The 17,878-nt window shown below is 34.9% G+C and overlaps 1 protein-coding gene across 1 annotated transcript; it reads right to left on the bottom strand.

Annotated features, from left to right (window-relative positions):
* Positions 1-1,959: 1,959 nt before the first annotated feature.
* On the bottom strand, positions 1,960-13,646 carry LOC133295911 (disease resistance protein RUN1-like). The gene is made up of 6 exons (XM_061494829.1): positions 13,156-13,646; positions 12,191-12,722; positions 8,970-9,539; positions 7,819-8,094; positions 6,945-7,697; positions 1,960-2,493 (listed from the first exon to the last, which is right to left on the bottom strand). The coding sequence occupies exons 1-6, from the start codon at positions 13,629-13,631 to the stop codon at positions 1,960-1,962; spliced, it is 3,141 nt and encodes a 1,046-aa protein (XP_061350813.1). The 5' UTR covers positions 13,632-13,646.
* Positions 13,647-17,878: the final 4,232 nt, after the last annotated feature.

Below are 17,878 nucleotides of genomic sequence, written 5' to 3'. Positions count from 1 at the left end.
ATAATCCCTTATTTGAGTCCATGAGCTCAACTCATTTTCCAGAGAGACTTATTTCCCAATAAATTTCCCTTAAACAAACCTATTTCACACGGTCGAAATGAAAAAACATTTGAACATGTAAACCAGAGTTGGACTAAAGAAATTAAACGTTCATTTCAGAAAAGCAATCAACACCAGTCACTGTGGTTGGGGTATCAGTCACCCAACCCTTGAAAAATTTAGCTCAAATCCATAAGGATTGAGCTTAACAACAGTAATGAAAGAAATACTGAGAAAATAAAAACAGAAAGTTAAAACCACAATATGATCATCCACTGAGATAGCCTCGACACTTTGCTCACATTTACAAAACAAAGCAAAATAAAAACAGTCTTACAGTACCAGAAAAGCAAAGCAAAAATAAAAATGAAGTAGACGAAGAAGAAGATCCGAGAGAAGGTGAGAGTCCTACAAGCTTTTCTCCTTTCTTTTATATCTCCTTTCCCACATGCATGGGCCTTGGGCTCTTCCATTTTGTTCCCATGTGCAAGTCCATCACATGCACAATTGGTTCTCTCTTGCGATTCACAGCCAGACTCCACACTCGCACCACTCAGCACTTCTAACAAACTCTAACTCACCCAATCAGTTATGGTCAGTGTTTGATGTATTTTCTTTTTAAGAGATAACAATTAGGGTCAAACTTTTGGGTGAATGGTTGATTGAATCACCAGGAGGAAGGTTTTGTGGTTCAGATGGCTAACAGAAATCAAGATGGAATATTGATTTGGAATGGCTTTTTGGTTTGATTGAGGTGGGTGGTTCGAAATGGTGAGATGAGGTGAGAAAGGGTTAGGGTTCGATGAGATTTTGAGTGTTCTGACCAAATGTGTGTCTTAGAGGCCTATCTCTTCTTTCTTCCTCTTTTGCCCTTCTATTTCTCACTTGGGCTAACTTTTGTGTTGAAGTGTAAAGCCCTTTTTATTTTATTTTTCTCTGCTTTGGAAAATCCTTTTTAACTTGGCTTTGTGGGCCTGAAACATCAAAACATAGCTCATTAGCTTTTAACTCAAAAAAATTCAGCTTAATGTAATTGGAGTCAGAATTAACACAAAAAGTATTCTTTTTTTAACATTTTTAGATCAACAAACTCGTGTTTTAAGTCACATTTCATGAATTTATCAAGTTTCTAAATATTTCAACTTATAGATCATCCTTGGGAGATTGCTAAGGCTTGTACAGTTCTTCAAATTTATTAGAAGATTACTTAGATCTCCAATGGACTGGTGTACCTCGGCGGTTCAATGCGTGAATTTTATTGACTTATTTTTAATCATAAGTAAAGTAAATTGATTTGATCATATCTTTTTTTTTTTTTTTTTTTTTTGAGTTAACCCAACCCTAATTATCTCTTTGAGGCGAGTTGATTTTCTCCGATATCTCCACAAGCTTCGACTATTTGAGCCGAAAGATCAATGAAGATATTTAAACCCCTCCCAAAAGTGACATGAAAGGATCGAATCAAGACCCTTTCTTTTTTACTTATTCAACTCTCTTACTACCAACTGAACTATCACCATTTGGTATTCAATGATATCTTTAAATTGCGGTGAACTTTGTTTTATGTGGGAATTGAGTCCCCACTTTTTAATATATTAACGTGTTTTTAATTTTTTTAATTTATCGGACAAAAAACGCCTTCGCACTAACAATACTCAACAACCTTAACTGCACTTACACATTAACATTATCTTCTCTTAAGCTACTTAAATTTCCCGAGCATCAAAGGTACCCGAAATTCCGAACTCAATCAATAAAATATAATTCCCCAACAAAAGGCATTTAGGTACCAAACAAATTGTCTTACATAAGTTTTCCCTTTAAACATCACCTAGTACAAAAAGAGCACAAGTTAAATATCACAAAACAAGCGAACCTACATCATGACAATGACATGCCAAATCAAAAATTGTTGAAACCTCAGTTCCACTTCAAGCCTAAACATTCTCCCATTCTCTTGATAAGTATTGTGAAGATATTTTCACTAGGCTTCGGTGATGGCTCCAATTTCACATTAGAGGATGGTTGTGCGTTCAATTCAGGTGATGGCTCCATTTCGACAATAATTGACTGGCCACATATTAGGTACACAGCTGTCTCCTTAACAGTCATTCCATTCTCAAATGTTACAAAGATCTCAACATTGTCACCTGCTCCTAGATTTGATATAACCGCCGTCCAATCTTCATCATTAAAGGACAGTGCTATGTCTCCCTTGTATATTAGGATGGTGGACTTTGTGTAATTACTAATTAAGACACTTCCAACATTTTTAACTACCATGTTTTTAGGGTTTGATGAATAAACAACACATAAAATCATTCCCTTCATGTGAAAATCACTATCCGAAGGCACTTGAAAAAACACTGAATGTCCTTCACCTGTATAAGCTAGCCAATAAGGACAATTATCACCTGGAAGGAAAATATCATTGGAAGCATTGTTTGTCAATCCCTGTATCATGAAAAAAAAAAAAAAACAGTTACATATGTAATCATGTTGTTCAAACGAACTTTTTGTGCCACTATAGTGTCATTGCGAATTCAAAAAAAGGTGAATGTTTAAGACAGTAACAGTGTACTCTGTAAAGAAAAATGTAGACAAGGAAATTCAAACGAATTCAATCAATAGTTTTGTAATGTACCTATCAACTGCATAAAGTTAGGACATATTTTTGCTTCAATACTAGTTGCGAAACTCTTACTGAAAATAAATAAATAAAAATTTCAGAATTGGTAAGTCACGCGAGTCTTTCATCTTGCAATGGACTAATAATGACCATTGACTCATGTTGGTTCACTTACTATTACATACTCCTTATACATATTATCACCTTCCATAAGTTCTTTACCACCCTTAGTTCTCAAAAGTTTGATCATCTCTATCCATCAGAGTTTGGTCAAGATAATAATTACATCATTGAGTTTCATGTAAGTACTTTTTCTTCAAGGACTCCAAAATGGAGACGGTCCTCCATTATTTCAGTAGATCATGCTTTGTATTGTGCCCTTTCTTTCCTACCGGTCCTACCACGCAGCCGTTTTCTTTGTTAGCTGAATGTTAGCTCATCATTTATATACCAATTTAGTGTCTTAACCGAAGCTATCTTCCAATTTATATTGTAGTTCTGGATTATTTTCTAAAAGCTCTACTCTTCCATTTCTTCTAGTTATTGTACTCTGTTAAGACGAATTTTAGAATTGATTCATAGTGATGTTTGGACCCCATTGTTGCAGTTTCTGCTTTTCATTGTTATGTTATTTTTATTTATTATTAATGTTTTGTCTAGTTTTATGTTATAGGTTATAAAATAAGTTTTTCTTGGTTTCATCTATTTAAATCACATGTTGATTTGAGGGGAAAAACATTGCCCTTTTGAGATTTTTTTTTCATAAATATTTATGAGTGAGGATATTTTAATTACCAAAAATTTTTACTACTAACTTACTACCTATCACATTACTATTGGATCAAAGAGAGAGAATGTTAACAAGTTTTTGAAGAGAGAGAAAATGTTAATCTAATGGTGATTAGATAGGTAATAAATTGGTAGTAAAAAATTTTGGTAGTGAGAATATCTCTCCTCAATATTTATAAACTTATGTCTTTCTTGGTTATGGTTCCCAACATAAAGGCTTTTGTTACATGTTTACAACTAATGGGTTCTATATAAGTCATAAAGTCTCTTTCATTTAGCATTGTTTTCTCTTACCTAATTCTACTGTCTCCCAAAATCAAATCCATACCAAAACCCAAACTCAAACTCAAACCCAACCCGGAACCCATACCCACATCCAATGCCTTCACCCTACTCTCACAACAAGTACAAGGGGAATCTTCATAAACCTCTCGTAGCTTGCCGCCTTAACGGCGTCGTTGATCCCAGCAATGTTTTCAGTCAGGAAGACCATCAAAATAAAAAGCGTTTATGCGCAATGGAATCCTGCATGATGCTGAACCACCGTGGTTTTCAACAAATCTGTCACCTTAGGTCTCCTTCACACTCGGAGGGTTCATATGCTGGAAGAAGCAAGTATTTTGGAGTAAGTTCCACACCCATTAGTTCCAACGATCCTACAAAAGTAGTCTGGAACTACTAGTGGTGTAAGCCCTTCCTTTTCATCTATTGGAAGTGGAGACAAAATGGGTCCATTTTCCTATGTTAATATTAATAAGGTGAGTGATGCACCGATACTTCAAAAAATTGACGTGTCGTGTTTGACATTTTCCGACATTCTCTGACACTTCAACATGCCTTGCAAAGACTCCAAAAAGATACGAGGTTGCTTTGCGTTGCATTTTTAGTTCCAGTTTAATATAAATATTCAGGATATCTTTTGTTTCTTTGTAAAATTGACAAATATTATAAGTTTAGTTTCATTTTTTTGTTAAATTATTACATATTAAATATAATATACACTACATAAATTAAAATTATTATTTAATATCAAAATATGTCCTAATGTGTCGAATCCTAGCATTTTTTAGAAAGAATGTGTCGGAGTATCGTGTCGTCTTGTGTCTCGTGTCCCGTATTGATGTCAGTGCAATATAGGTGAGTAGTGTTTCGATAAAGTGGATCGTATTATATTATTAGGGATTTAGATTGGATTATGGAAATACCTTCTTTCTTGCGGCAAAAATGGCGTATGTTCGCCTCTTTGTATCTATGGACATTATTCGCCATTAGCCTCTTATCAACTAGATAAAAATAATGTTGACCTCCAAGGTGATCTATCTGAAGAAATCTATATGGAACAACTTATTGCTCACGGAGAGTCTTTTGGACTAGTTTATTGTGTCCTTAAATCTCTACACGGCTTCCAAAGGGTTTGGTTTGGAAGATTTATCACTGTTCTTGAAGAGTGTGGTTGGCTCGAAGTGAGGCTAACCACTTAGACTTTTATCACATTCAGTCACAAGATACATTTATTTGGTTGTGTGGGTTGTGTGCACCAATGACATAGTCGTTGAAGATAATGATTATCATGGCATTGCTAAAGTAAAGCATCTATGTTGTTACTCTTGGATGAAGGATCTTGGAAAACTTTGATACTTCTTAGGGTTTAAGGTGGAACAATCCAAAGATTGTATCACAACTTCGCACAAGATATATGACATGGACATCCTTGAGAAAACAACTCTATTAAATGAAAAGCAAATTGATGCTATGGATCAAAATGTGATGTTTCTTCAAAATTAGAGGGAGCCACTCTTAGATCTAGAGAGAAACAAACAATTAGTTGGGAAATTGAATTACCTTACAAGTACTCGTTCATACATTTCATTTGCTCACAATGTGGATAAGGTAGTTCATAAATTCCCCTAGTCTAGGACATTGGGATGTAGTAATTTGTGTCCTTAAATACATTAAAGGAGCTCTATGAGAAGGTCTTATCTATGAAGATAAAGGTCATACTTGGGTTGATAGATATTCAGATGCTGATTGGGTAGGTTGCCTAACTAATTAGAAGATCCACTTCTGGGTATTGTGTATTCATTGGAATTGATTTGATTTCCTGGTAAAGTAAGAAACGTGGGATAGCGAAATCAAGTGTTGAAGCAGAATATTTGCCCATGGCATAAGCTACTTGTGAACTCATTTAGCTGAAACAATTTTTTAAGGAACTCAAATTTGAAGAAATTGCTCGGCAACGATCATTTGTGAAAATAAAATTGCACTACATGTTGGCTCTAATCCAATATTTCATGAAAGGACAAAACACAACAGGATAGATTGTCATTTCATCAAACAGAAAATTTTATTAGAGGATATTATTACTCTATTCATTCAAATGACACAATCGGAGGATGTCTTCACAAAGTCTTTGAAAGGTCTCTGGATAATTAGTAATAGGCTTGGCACATATGGTCTATATGCTCCAACTTGAGGGGAAGTATTGAAAATCATGTAAATAGTATGTAGGTTCATCACATATACATGTCAGAATTATGTAATTATAGTAATGTATTTATAACTTTTTGGTTATATAATCTTATAATCTTCTCTCTGTTGTGTAACTTAGACACATAAATTTCATCAAAGTTTCACACTTTCTCTAACTAAAACCCTATGCTTTCCTACGTGATTCCTTTCTCTCTTTACACAACAAATCCCCTTTCCCTCTCCCCAAGCTGAATGTTTGTCTACAAGTCCTCCCACTGTTGTATGATCTAATTGATTTTTTTTTTATTAAATGGCTCTATCGATATATTACTTGCTAATTTTATTCTCCTATTTGGAGAGAGTCTCACACTATATAAGCCTAATATTAGCATCATAGAAAATTTCATCATTTTTTCCTTTTAGCTAATTTATCTTCAAAAGCATCATAGTCAATTATTTACAATATGTTGTTTGCTTTTTGCACATAGTCAATTCTAGCAAGTAAAATCTCTTATTCTTGAATATAAGAGCTGCGACGCTAGTGTAAAATGCAACAACTTCAAGTTATTTTTTTCTATTAAGAATACTAATAGAGTAACATTTAGCTTATGTTTCTGGGATCCTACTAATATAAAGAAGGAAAAACATGTATTGACGGTTTCAAAATTTCATTAGTTGTAAAGAATCTATTTAGCTACCTAGTTCTTGTGTGATTGTAGATATATACTAAATTTTTTTTAAAAAAAAAACAAACGTATCTGTGTACATAAAAAAAATGGAGAGAGAAAATAAAGATAATGTATATAGATAATAAACAAGAAAAGTAATGGAAATAAAGATGAAGATAAAAATGGAATTTAGAAAAAGTAAATAGGATACAATTATCTAAAATCTTTATTATCATTTATGTTAGTTTATTTGCTAGATACTTGAATACATCTAATATTTTGGAAACTGTAGATTTTAAGACAAAAATTGCAAAAAGGAAGCTTTGAAAATAACAAGATAGAGAAGGAACCTGTGATAAGCTCTCCTCAAGAATATCGATGACCATATGGTAACTTCCCATTCCAATAGAAAGCGATCTCAATGAAAGACCTGAAATTTGTGATGATGCATATGATGTTGTGTTCGATTCAGTAAAATTTAGGATTCTTCTTAATTCTTGAGTCAAATGAAACTCGGAGCTGCATTGCACCAAAACACTTCGAAGCTTCGAAAGATTCGAAAGCATTGATGATAGATAGCCCAAATTATTGTTCTGCACATCAATGGGAATTAGAGAAGATAACAACATGCCCCTGAATGGGGGAATCACCTTTGTTGGTGACATCCAAGAAAAAATGAGAGAAGGAAAAATATCACGTGATAATCCTTCATATCCACATAGGGATATATATCCAATGCTTTTCGATCTTACTATAATACGGGGCAATTCTTCTATAGCTGTATCTTTTGCTATTAGAGTTGTCAATGATTCCATTTGCTCTGTATCATCTTCTAATTTGTCAATCTTTGAACAACCAGAAATGATCAGAGTTTTCACAGATTTCAACTCATAGATCCTTCTTGGGAGATTGCTAAGGCTTGTACAGTCCTTCAAATTTATCAGAAGAAGTTTACTTAGATCTCCAATGGATTGGTGTACCTCGGACAAACTTGGACAATCCTTGAGAATGAGCTTTTCTAGATTCGGTAGTTTTGAAAAGTCAGGGGTGTTTGTCAAGTCCTTGGAATGACTGAGATTGAGGATTTTTAGCATCTCCAGCAACTGCAAGAGAAATTTTTTTTTTTTCAAAGGAAAAATCAGACAAGAAAATGGTGGAAACAATTACAATTGTCATCAAAGTAAATTTCATGTGATATATATATATATATATATATATATATACCTGGGGCTTCTTCCATACTAGTTTAAGATTACTATGCTTTAAGCTGATAGCAACTGCTTTTTCCAGATAAAATTTGTCAGGTATGTATTTTAAAGGAAATCCCTGCCAATAGACCCATCTCAGGTGCTTGGGAAGATACTCATAATCTCCATCAAGTTTTACACAATGAAGTTGCAGAAGTCTCAGACTCTTCATTTTCTCAAATGCTTTGGTACCGAAGCAACCTCCATTAGTTCCTTGCAACTTAAAAGCCAATCCCTGAATAGCCTTTGTTCCCTGTGAGAACAAAATTTAAATATAAAAGGTGTAAAGAACCAATTCAACCCAAAAGCATAAGTTATTGGGTGAAACTAATTCAACTTAAAAACTTAAGTTATTGGGTGAAACTAATTCAACTTAAAAACTTAAGCTATTGGGTGAGATTACATTAATAGACTATATTAGGGACGTGTTAGAAAAGTATATAAACCACTGATGAGCCTTCACTTAATAGCTTAAGTTTTTGGGTGGATTTATATATCTCGCCCCCTTACAAGAGAGCCCATTGGGCTTGAAAGGTGGATGATGTATCAGGCTCAGCCTACCTATACTAAGAAATTTCACAAAGAAAATGGGGGGCGACGAGGATTGAACCCGGGATACCGAGGCTCTGATACCATGTAAAGAATCAATTTAACCCAAAAGCTTAGGCTATTGGGTGAGAGCCTTTTTAATGGTTTATATTATTCTCTAATACACCCCCTCTCGTAAGAGAGCTTTAGGTTTGAAACGTGAATATTGCACATGCCCAATTTTTGGTTTACCTTATGCTTGTTTAATTCACTAGAAAGTGGGGGGTGCTGAGGATCGAACTCGTGAAGTCATGGTCACTGAAAAACTCTGATACCGTATAAAGAACCAATTCAACCCAAAAGTTTAATCTAATAAGTGAAGACCCATGAATTATATTTCTCTAACAAAGGGAAACCTTTGTGGATTTCTCACTGGAAAGCAAATAAGCAATGCATATACTTGTAGCCTAAGCATGCATCTAGTACACATTACATAACAAATACTCTCGAATTATGAATCGTACATCCAAAATTTGGAAGAAGAAAACGATTCAGAAAAAAAACAAAAGTTTCAAAATAGTATGTAGAGAAAAATCTTACAGTATGTTCCCTTAATACGTCAAGTGCTTCCTCATGAACCCACAAACGACTACGCTTCTCAGGTTCCTCTGGTGAACTTTGACGGACAATTTCTCTTCCCATATCACGTAGCAAACCATGAATTCCAAGCTTGTTATTCTTTGCAACTTTTATGAGGCACCTTTCTATCAACACTGTTATTCCAATATCAGCATGAAGTCCACAGCCATTTAATATCTCTGTAACATAGGCTCTGTCTTTACCGATAAAGAAACAACATATGTCAAGAAATATATCCCTTTCCATCTGATCACGTAAACCATCTAAGCTTATTCTTAGTTTCTGTAGAACTTGATCATTGGGAATTATTTTTAGTTTTGATAATACACTTTCCCATTCTTGTTTCGTCCTCTCATTTAAGTAAGATCCAAGGACTTCGAGAGCTAGTGGTAGTCCTCCACAGTAAGCAACAATATTTTGTGAGAGTTCAATCAAGTTTTTTCTTGGACTTGCTTCCCCAAAAGCATGCCAACTAAAGAGCTCAAGTGACTCATTTTCATCCATTTCCTCCATTTTATAAACGTAGTCAACCTTAAGTTGTGTAAGTAGGCGTATATCTCTAGTTGTAATGATTATTACACTTCCTTCACCAATCCATTTACGATTTCCACATAGAGCTTTTAACTGCTCAAACTTAGACACATAATGGAAATGACTCGATGTATGCTTCACGAAAAAGAGTTGCCAAAGAATTTCTGGGCTGAAGCAGCAAGCACTGCTGTCTTCTTGCAAAATAGGCTGCCTACAAAGGCATTGGAGGACAAAACTCCATTTGAGGCATGGTATGGCTATAAACCCTCACTCAATTTTCTTAGAGTGTTCGGTTGTATGTGTTTCTCTCATATTCCACAGGTAAAGCGTGATAAGCTTGACCAAAAGTCAGAACCAGGAATCTTTGTTGGCTATAGCTCTTCCTCCAAAGCCTACAAAGTGTATCAACCTCAAACTGGAAAGATACTTATTAGTAGGGATGTTTATTTTCATGAAGAAGAGAAGTGGAACTGGACACAAGCACAAGAGGCATCCATGAGTAAGCAGAAATCAAGTCCTCTCATCCAAATAAGCAAAGAGCAAGGAGTGGAACAGTGGCAAGAAGAGTTAGAAGATGACCCACCAATTCGTGGAACAAGGATGTTGTCCAATATTTATCAAAGATGCAATGTAGCCATTTGTGAACCTGCAGGATATAAAGAAGCTATTCAAGACCAGAATTGGAAGAAGGCAATGGAAGAAGAGTTGTTAATGATAAAAAAAAATAATACTTGGGAGCTTGTTGACAAACCAAAGGATAGAGCAGTTATTGGAGTAAAATGGGTGTTTAGAACCAAGTTAAATGCAGATGGCTCCATCAACAAGTACAAGGCTAGACTTGTAGTCAAAGGATATGCACAAATTTTTGGTGTTGATTATTCTGAAACCTTTGCACCTGTGGCTAGAATGGACACTATTCGACTCTCGCTAGCTGTTGCTGCTCAAAAAGGCTGGAAAGTATTTCAACTAGATGTAAAATCTGCATTCTTGAATGGTATTTTGCAGGAGGAGATTTATGTTGAACAGCCCGAAGGATTTGTGAAAGAAGGTGAGGACGAGAAGGTCTACCTGCTCAAGAAAGCTCTATATGGCTTGAAACAAGCACCTAGAGCATGGTACAGCAAGATAGATGAGCATCTATCAAGCTTAGGATTCAAGAAAAGCACTTCAGAAGCTACTCTGTATATAAAGCACGAAGATGATGATCTACTTATAGTCTCTCTTTATGTTGATGATCTCTTAATCACAGGTGGCAATGACAAGCTTGTTGAAAAGTTCAAAAGAGAAATGATGCAGATTTTTGAAATGACAGACCTTGGACTCATGACATACTTTTTGGGAATGGAGATTAAGCAGTCAGAAGATGAAGTTTTCATATGTCAAAAGAAGTATGCCAAGGAAATTCTCAAGAAATTTCATTTGGAGGATTGCAAGGCAATGACCACTCCAATGAATCAAAAGGAGAGCTTGAGCAAGAATGATGGAGCTGACAGAGTTGAAGAAGGCTACTTTCGAAGTCTGATTGGTTGTCTAATGTACCTCACAGTATCAAGACCAGACATTTTATTTTCTGTAAGTCTTTTATCTCGTTTTATGCATTGTGCTACTGAGATGCATTTAAGAGCAGCAAAAAGAGTAGTGAGATACATCAAAGGAACGATTGATTTTGGTGTGAAATTTAAGAAAAGTAGACTTTAAGCTCTTGGGATTTTCTGACAGTGATTGGGGAGGTTCTGTGGATGATATGAAAAGTACCTCTGGTTATTGTTTTAGTCTTGGCTCAGGAATTTTCTCATGGTGCTCTAAAAAGCAGGATGTTGTAGCACAGTCCACAGCAGAAGCGGAATTCATAGCTGCTACGGCAACAGCTAATCAAGCAATTTGGTTAAGAAAAATTTTATGTGATTTACACCTGAAGCAATGGAACAATACTGAAGTTCATATTGATAACCAAGCAGCAATTGCCATTTCTAACAATCCAGTTTTTCATGGGAAAACCAAACATTTTAAGATCAAGTTTTTCTTCTTAAGGGAAGTTCAGAAAGAAGGTGAAATCGTACTTGTCTACTGCAAGTCAGAAGACCAATGGGCAGACATATTCACAAAACCATTACCTACAAGCAAATTTGAAGATCTAAGGGAGAAGATTGGTGTTTGCAGCTCCAAAAGCAAGGAGGAGTGTTAGAGATCATGCTTTAGAAACTGCAATTTGATATTTTTAATTATTTAGGAGTCAGTTTTCATTATGTTTTAATGAGTTGTTATGTAGTGGGCAGTTTACTTTTTTGCTTTAATGGGTAGTTATATAGTGAGCAGTTTTCTTTTCTACTTTGATGAGAAGTTATGTAGTAGTGAGCAGTTTCTTTTTATTATTTTGCTTTATAAGTTGTATTGTCACACATCAATAAAATGTACTTCATTTCTAAAACCAACAGTTTTGATAATACACTTTCCCATTCTTGTTTCGTCCTCTCATTTAAGTAAGATCCAAGGACTTCGAGAGCTAGTGGTAGTCCTCCACAGTAAGCAACAATATTTTGTGAGAGTTCAATCAAGTTTTTTCTTGGACTTGCTTCCCCAAAAGCATGCCAACTAAAGAGCTCAAGTGACTCATTTTCATCCATTTCCTCCATTTTATAAACGTAGTCAACCTTAAGTTGTGTAAGTAGGCGTATATCTCTAGTTGTAATGATTATTACACTTCCTTCACCAATCCATTTACGATTTCCACATAGAGCTTTTAACTGCTCAAACTTAGACACATCATCAAACACAACGAGTGCCCTTTTTCCACAAAGTCTTTTTTCGATTATAGTTGTTCCCATCGGAATGCTATGTATCTTCACCTTTGTTCTTAGGACATCTAAAAGAAATTGTTCTTGTAAATCAATTTGTCCTCTACTATCTTGTTCACAAACTTCTCTAATATTTTCAATGAAACTTCTATCCACAAATTTGCGATGAATTTGATTGAAAATGGCTTTGGCTGTGGTTGTTTTACCCGATCCACCCATACCCCATATCCCTACCATACAAACTTTGCTCGATTGATTTTCGATAAACCCAATCACTTCTTGCACACGGGATTCTAATCCAACTGGAAAATCGGTAATAGACAAAACTGTGTTGTTTAGCTTACCTAAAACTTCAGGAACAATTTTCTCCACTAGATAAGCAGCACCCCTTCAATAATAATTATAAAACAGATAGAATGAGTATAAATTAGGAAAGGTTATAAGCTTAAAATATGCTTCATTTTTTCTAAGACAAAAAGAGGAGGAAGATTATATTGACAAACTTTTTTTTATAAACTTACAAACTATATTATGTCTTACAATAAGATTTCACTGAAAAATGTCCTACTGGTAAGACATAATATAGTTTATAAGAGTTTGTAAACAAAAAGTTTATAAACAAAAAGTTTGTAAATATAACTTTCATTTCTCAAATAAAAAAAGAGAAAGATTATATTGACAAACTTTTTTTTACAAACTTAAAAACTATACTATGTCTTATCAATAAGATTTCAGTGAAAAATGTCTTATTGGTAATACATAATATACCTTATAAGAGTTTGTAAATATAATCTTATCATAAAAGAAACATTTGATTTTACCAGTAATTCATATTATCCCAACCAGACACATTTCCAGCTTCGGTGAGTGCCCTCCTCCAACTGGACAACACATCCTGTGAGGGAACATTGTCTGAAATTTTTTCAAAGGCTTTTCCGAAAGCACCCGTCTGTTCGCGTACATGAGATGGGTCAACATTGTAAAATATGGGCAGCATGACATGGCCGTAAGTTCTGCGGCATTCCATTATTTTTGTCAGCTCATCAAGGCACCAAAAAGATCCTGCATAGTTTTCGGAGAAAACAACCAAAGATATTTGAGACCCTTCTATTGCTCGCAATAGTTCTGGTCCCACCTCCGTTCCCCTCTGAAGCCTCTCATCGATGTAAGTGTTGATTCCAGATCTTGAGAGGGTATTATACAGATAAGATACGAAGGTGGTACGAGTGTCTTCCCCTCTGAAGCTAAGGAACACGTCGTAGACCCATTGAGGAATCTTGGAGGATGAAGAAGACATTGACTCGAAGAAAGGAATTGAAGTCAACGGTTGAACACAGAGCAAAACTGCAAAATACAGAGTGATGAGATCTAGCTTGACATACTATCACTTATTCAAGTTTCCCAATATAAATATTTGATCCACCTCGTTTGTTTAATAAAGGAGCACATTTTCATTGCTCATGCATGAAAAAAAAAACATTTACTTTTTGATAAGCGTCACTTCAACCTGAAACCTGCATTGGATGAGACTAAGTTAATTATTTTATATCTCTCTAACACATCTCCTCACGCAAGAGTCTTTTGGGTTTGAAGCGTAGATATGGCATAAGCCCATTTTTGACATTGTGATCACTAAAGCTCTAATACCATGATAAGCGTCATTTCAACCCAAAAAGACATTGGGTGATGCTACCTTAATTATTTTTTATCTCTCTAACATTTCTTTATATATTTCACAAAAAAAATACTGAGTATTAAGTAAGCACCAAAAATATTTTCAAGTTAGTGAATAAGCCACAAGGTGCTTGATCCCCTTCAAGCGACAAATGATGCTTGTGTTAGAGAAGACATGGTTCATGGTATATCTAGAGGTGGCAAAACGAGCTCGGCTCGCCCTGCCCGCCAAACAGGACTGGACGGACTGAGTTTTTCAAACCAGTCGCCTGTTTCGCCAAGCTCGCTTGGGCTGAAATTTTTATTTAATTTCTTTTAGTGTAAAATATCATCGGTCCGGCACGAAACTCGTCTCGCTAGCCTAAACAGGACGGGACGAGACAGGTTGAATTTTCTAGCCCATCTTCAAAGACGGAGTGGGGCGGACCAGCCAATTTTTTGACGGGTTTATAACGCGACGGGGGAATTTTATTCCCGGGTCCTTTTTTTTTTTTTTCTTCTCCCTCTCTCTCTTCTCTCTCCTCTTTCTCTCTCTCTACTTTTTTCTCTCTTAAAGGACCAATGAGCCGGAAGCTCTACATTTTCTCTCCCCGATGGGACAAATTGACATCTCTAGGTATGTCCCTGTCGTTGGCCCCACATGGACTGTGTACCTCGCTTATTAGCTAACATTACTGGTTTAGTCAACAAATTATTATTATATATTATCATTAGACTAAATCAAATTTCTCGCTTTCAAAAGGATTTTGCCTTATGTTGAAATTTAGAGGCCTTTTGACCTTAGTAATTTGATTTTTAGAAACTTTGACCGGAATAATTTCTTGATCAAATGAAATATCAATATAATGCATAACGAGCGGTAGGTAAGAAATCGTATTAAGACGCGTTAGATCAAGGATCGTGTTCTTTGTATTTTGAAACCCACCATCACCTGAGAATGAGAGATGCAATTAATGGGCTAGGACGCGGCACAGATGCAGTCGCATATCAATGGTGTCAGATGGGACCTAACGCGGCCCCTGTCCGAACGCGTCTCATCAGCCTGCAGTCCACAAGCGTCTTTTTCAATTTGGAGCCTGAAGCAGAAAAAAAGAGAGGAAAACGATGCTTTAGAGCCTATGGCAGTCCACAAGCGTAGCCCCTGTCTGAAGTAAAACGATGCTTTAGAGCCTATGGCAGTCCACAATGCTTTATAGATTAACAGGCAGAAAAGGACCATCACCACAAAGGACTTCTTCTCCATCAGAAATTTCTGTTATACAACTTAAACAACAAACAACTTCGTTAATGTAAGAGACCAGAATTTGTCTAAAGAATCGAGATGCTTCTATAAGGAATATGTAGGACAAAACCTTTGGTAGCAACTCTATTGTTCACCCTCTCCACCTCATTCACCTACTGATTTGAACAATAAAGTCCTTGCTGATGTATTGTAAGACCCACTTTTAGAAAAGTAAAAAAATAAAAAAATGAAAATATGGAAATGGTGAACCATTTTCCACTTTCTTTTCTTTCACTGCACCTAACATTTTTGCTTTCGTTTCCCATTACCCATTTTCACCTATGATACCGACATTTAAAGAAATATGAGGTGTCACGTCTGACACACTTTCTGACATTCCTCAACACTCTAACACACGTTGCAGAGATTCAAAAAAGGATTTAAAGGTTACGTTGCATTTTTAGTTTCAAATATTAGATTCGTTGGATTACGATTACAATTTTATTGAGTTTAATATAAATATTTATGATATTTTATGTTTCTTTGTAAAATTGATGGGTATTATAAGTTTATCTTCATTTTTTTTGTTAAATTATCGAATATTAAATATACACTATATAAATTAAAATTATTATTTAATATCATAACGTGTCAAAATCTAACATTTTTTAAAATTAACGTATCAGAGTGTCATGTCATGTTGTGTCTCGTGTCGGTGTAACATAGATTTCCACTCAAGAATTTTTCCTGACCCTCACGTAGACCCACCCACTCCAACATCTTCTTCCATTCCTCTTCTTCTCTTATGGTGATCGAGTGATTTCGGAAGCAATAGAAGACAACCAAGGCTTGAGAGGAGGAGGAGGCTGAGACCAGCAGCTGTAGGAGAAGAAAAGAAAAGAACCAAAACTATTTTAAAAAATAAAAAAACATAAAAATATATAGGTCCCCACCAATTTTATTTTATTTAAAAAAATTGGAAAACCTTTTATTTTAGCAAACTGATCTTTGAATCAAGGTTCGAGAGTCTGATTATGCATAGGGAAGGATGAAAACTTAATCTCACTGCACCCCTGATAAATCCATTTAAAATTGTTTTCTTAAATTAGTTGTGCAAATTTTAATAACTTTAGAGTATTTGCTTAACCCAAACAAAACAATTGAATAATAAAATTACTTACAAGAAAAGAAAATAGAATTGTAAAAGTTTTATTTTGAGCTTGACAGAAAAATTCTGCTCCGACGTATCCTCTAGTGCGATGAGGAGCTCAAAGCTACATTTTTCTTAAAAATATTTGTTTCTTTTTCTAAATTTAAAACTTTTGAAAGTTAACTCACAATTGCATTTGGTATAAGATAGCATGGTTATACGTATATCCTTTCGAAGCATACAACACTTGAGGGTGGCCAACCCCACAATCAACGTCGAATATCATCGCGTGAATTATCGAAAGTTTAAAACAGGTTTGTTAAAAGGGAAAAATATTTTTCATTTTAAAGGATATAACTTTGTGTCATTTTAGATCTTAACCGTTGATTTTCATCAATCAACGATTAGGATTTATTGGATTTTATTGCGAATTAATAATTAATTAATAAATTTGATCCAATAAATCCTAACCGTTGATTGACGAAAATCAATGGTTAGAATCTAAAATGACACAAAATTATATCCTTTAAAAGGACAAACGTTTTTCCCTTACTAAAACGTATTTTTTGGTTATAAAGAAAATGATAAGAACTTTGTTTAAATTAAATCCGCTTTGCATGGAGTCCAAGATAACGTGGTTATATGAAGACTCTTACGATGCAGACAACGCTTCAGGATGGTGAGCCATACAATCAATACTGTCGTTTGTTGTGCAAATTACATGAAATTTAAAACAGATTTAATAAAAGTGTAATTTACTTTCGGAGAAGTTAATAAAGTAGACTCTGTGTTGAAGTTAAATCCACATTTGTCCACATATCTGTGCTAAGAAATTCCACAAGAGAAAGGGGGGCGGTGAAGATCAAACCCGAGATACGAGACTCTGATATCATATAAAGAATCACTTCAAGCTAAAATCTTAATATGTTGGGTGGATTTTTTTTTATGATTTATATTATTCTCTAATATTATGCACTTATGCTTCGGTCCAAAGCTTAAATTACCATCCACATCAAATAAATAATAATAGTAATAAATAAAAGAAAAGAAAGTAATGAAGAAATATATTATAATAATAAAATCCTACCCTAAGTAAATTGCACCCAAAAAAGAAGAAGAAAAGAACTTTATTATAATTATGAAAGTGTCGAGACTTGATGGTGGGAATTTAATGCAAGTGTGTAGGCTTAAAGAAAAGCAACGAAGCCTCGCATTCATGATTTTGCCTTTTATCTACTTTCATGTTTATTTGTCTAAAAAAAACTAATAGAAAGCAAAGGCCCACAATGCATAATACAAATAAGATACTTTGTTTATATAAAAGCAAGAGAAGTCCACCAAAAGGAGTCTAATGTGGCCTAACCGCCTAAGTTTCCCTTTTATTTTTAGTTTTTTCTAGAAAGAAAAAACCTAACCCAAAGGACCCCACTATTAATACATCATAAAAAAAAAAAAAAAGTCTAAACCGAAGGTACGGTCATTGAAACTTATACAGTAC

This window comes from Gastrolobium bilobum, unplaced genomic scaffold (assembly GCF_033153095.1).
Source record: "Gastrolobium bilobum isolate Gb01-03AN ecotype WA unplaced genomic scaffold, APGP_CSIRO_Gbil_v1 utg35143, whole genome shotgun sequence".
Lineage (NCBI taxonomy): Eukaryota > Viridiplantae > Streptophyta > Magnoliopsida > Fabales > Fabaceae > Gastrolobium > Gastrolobium bilobum.
Note: the sequence above shows the minus strand (reverse complement) of the source record. Positions and strands in the feature narration are given on the sequence as shown.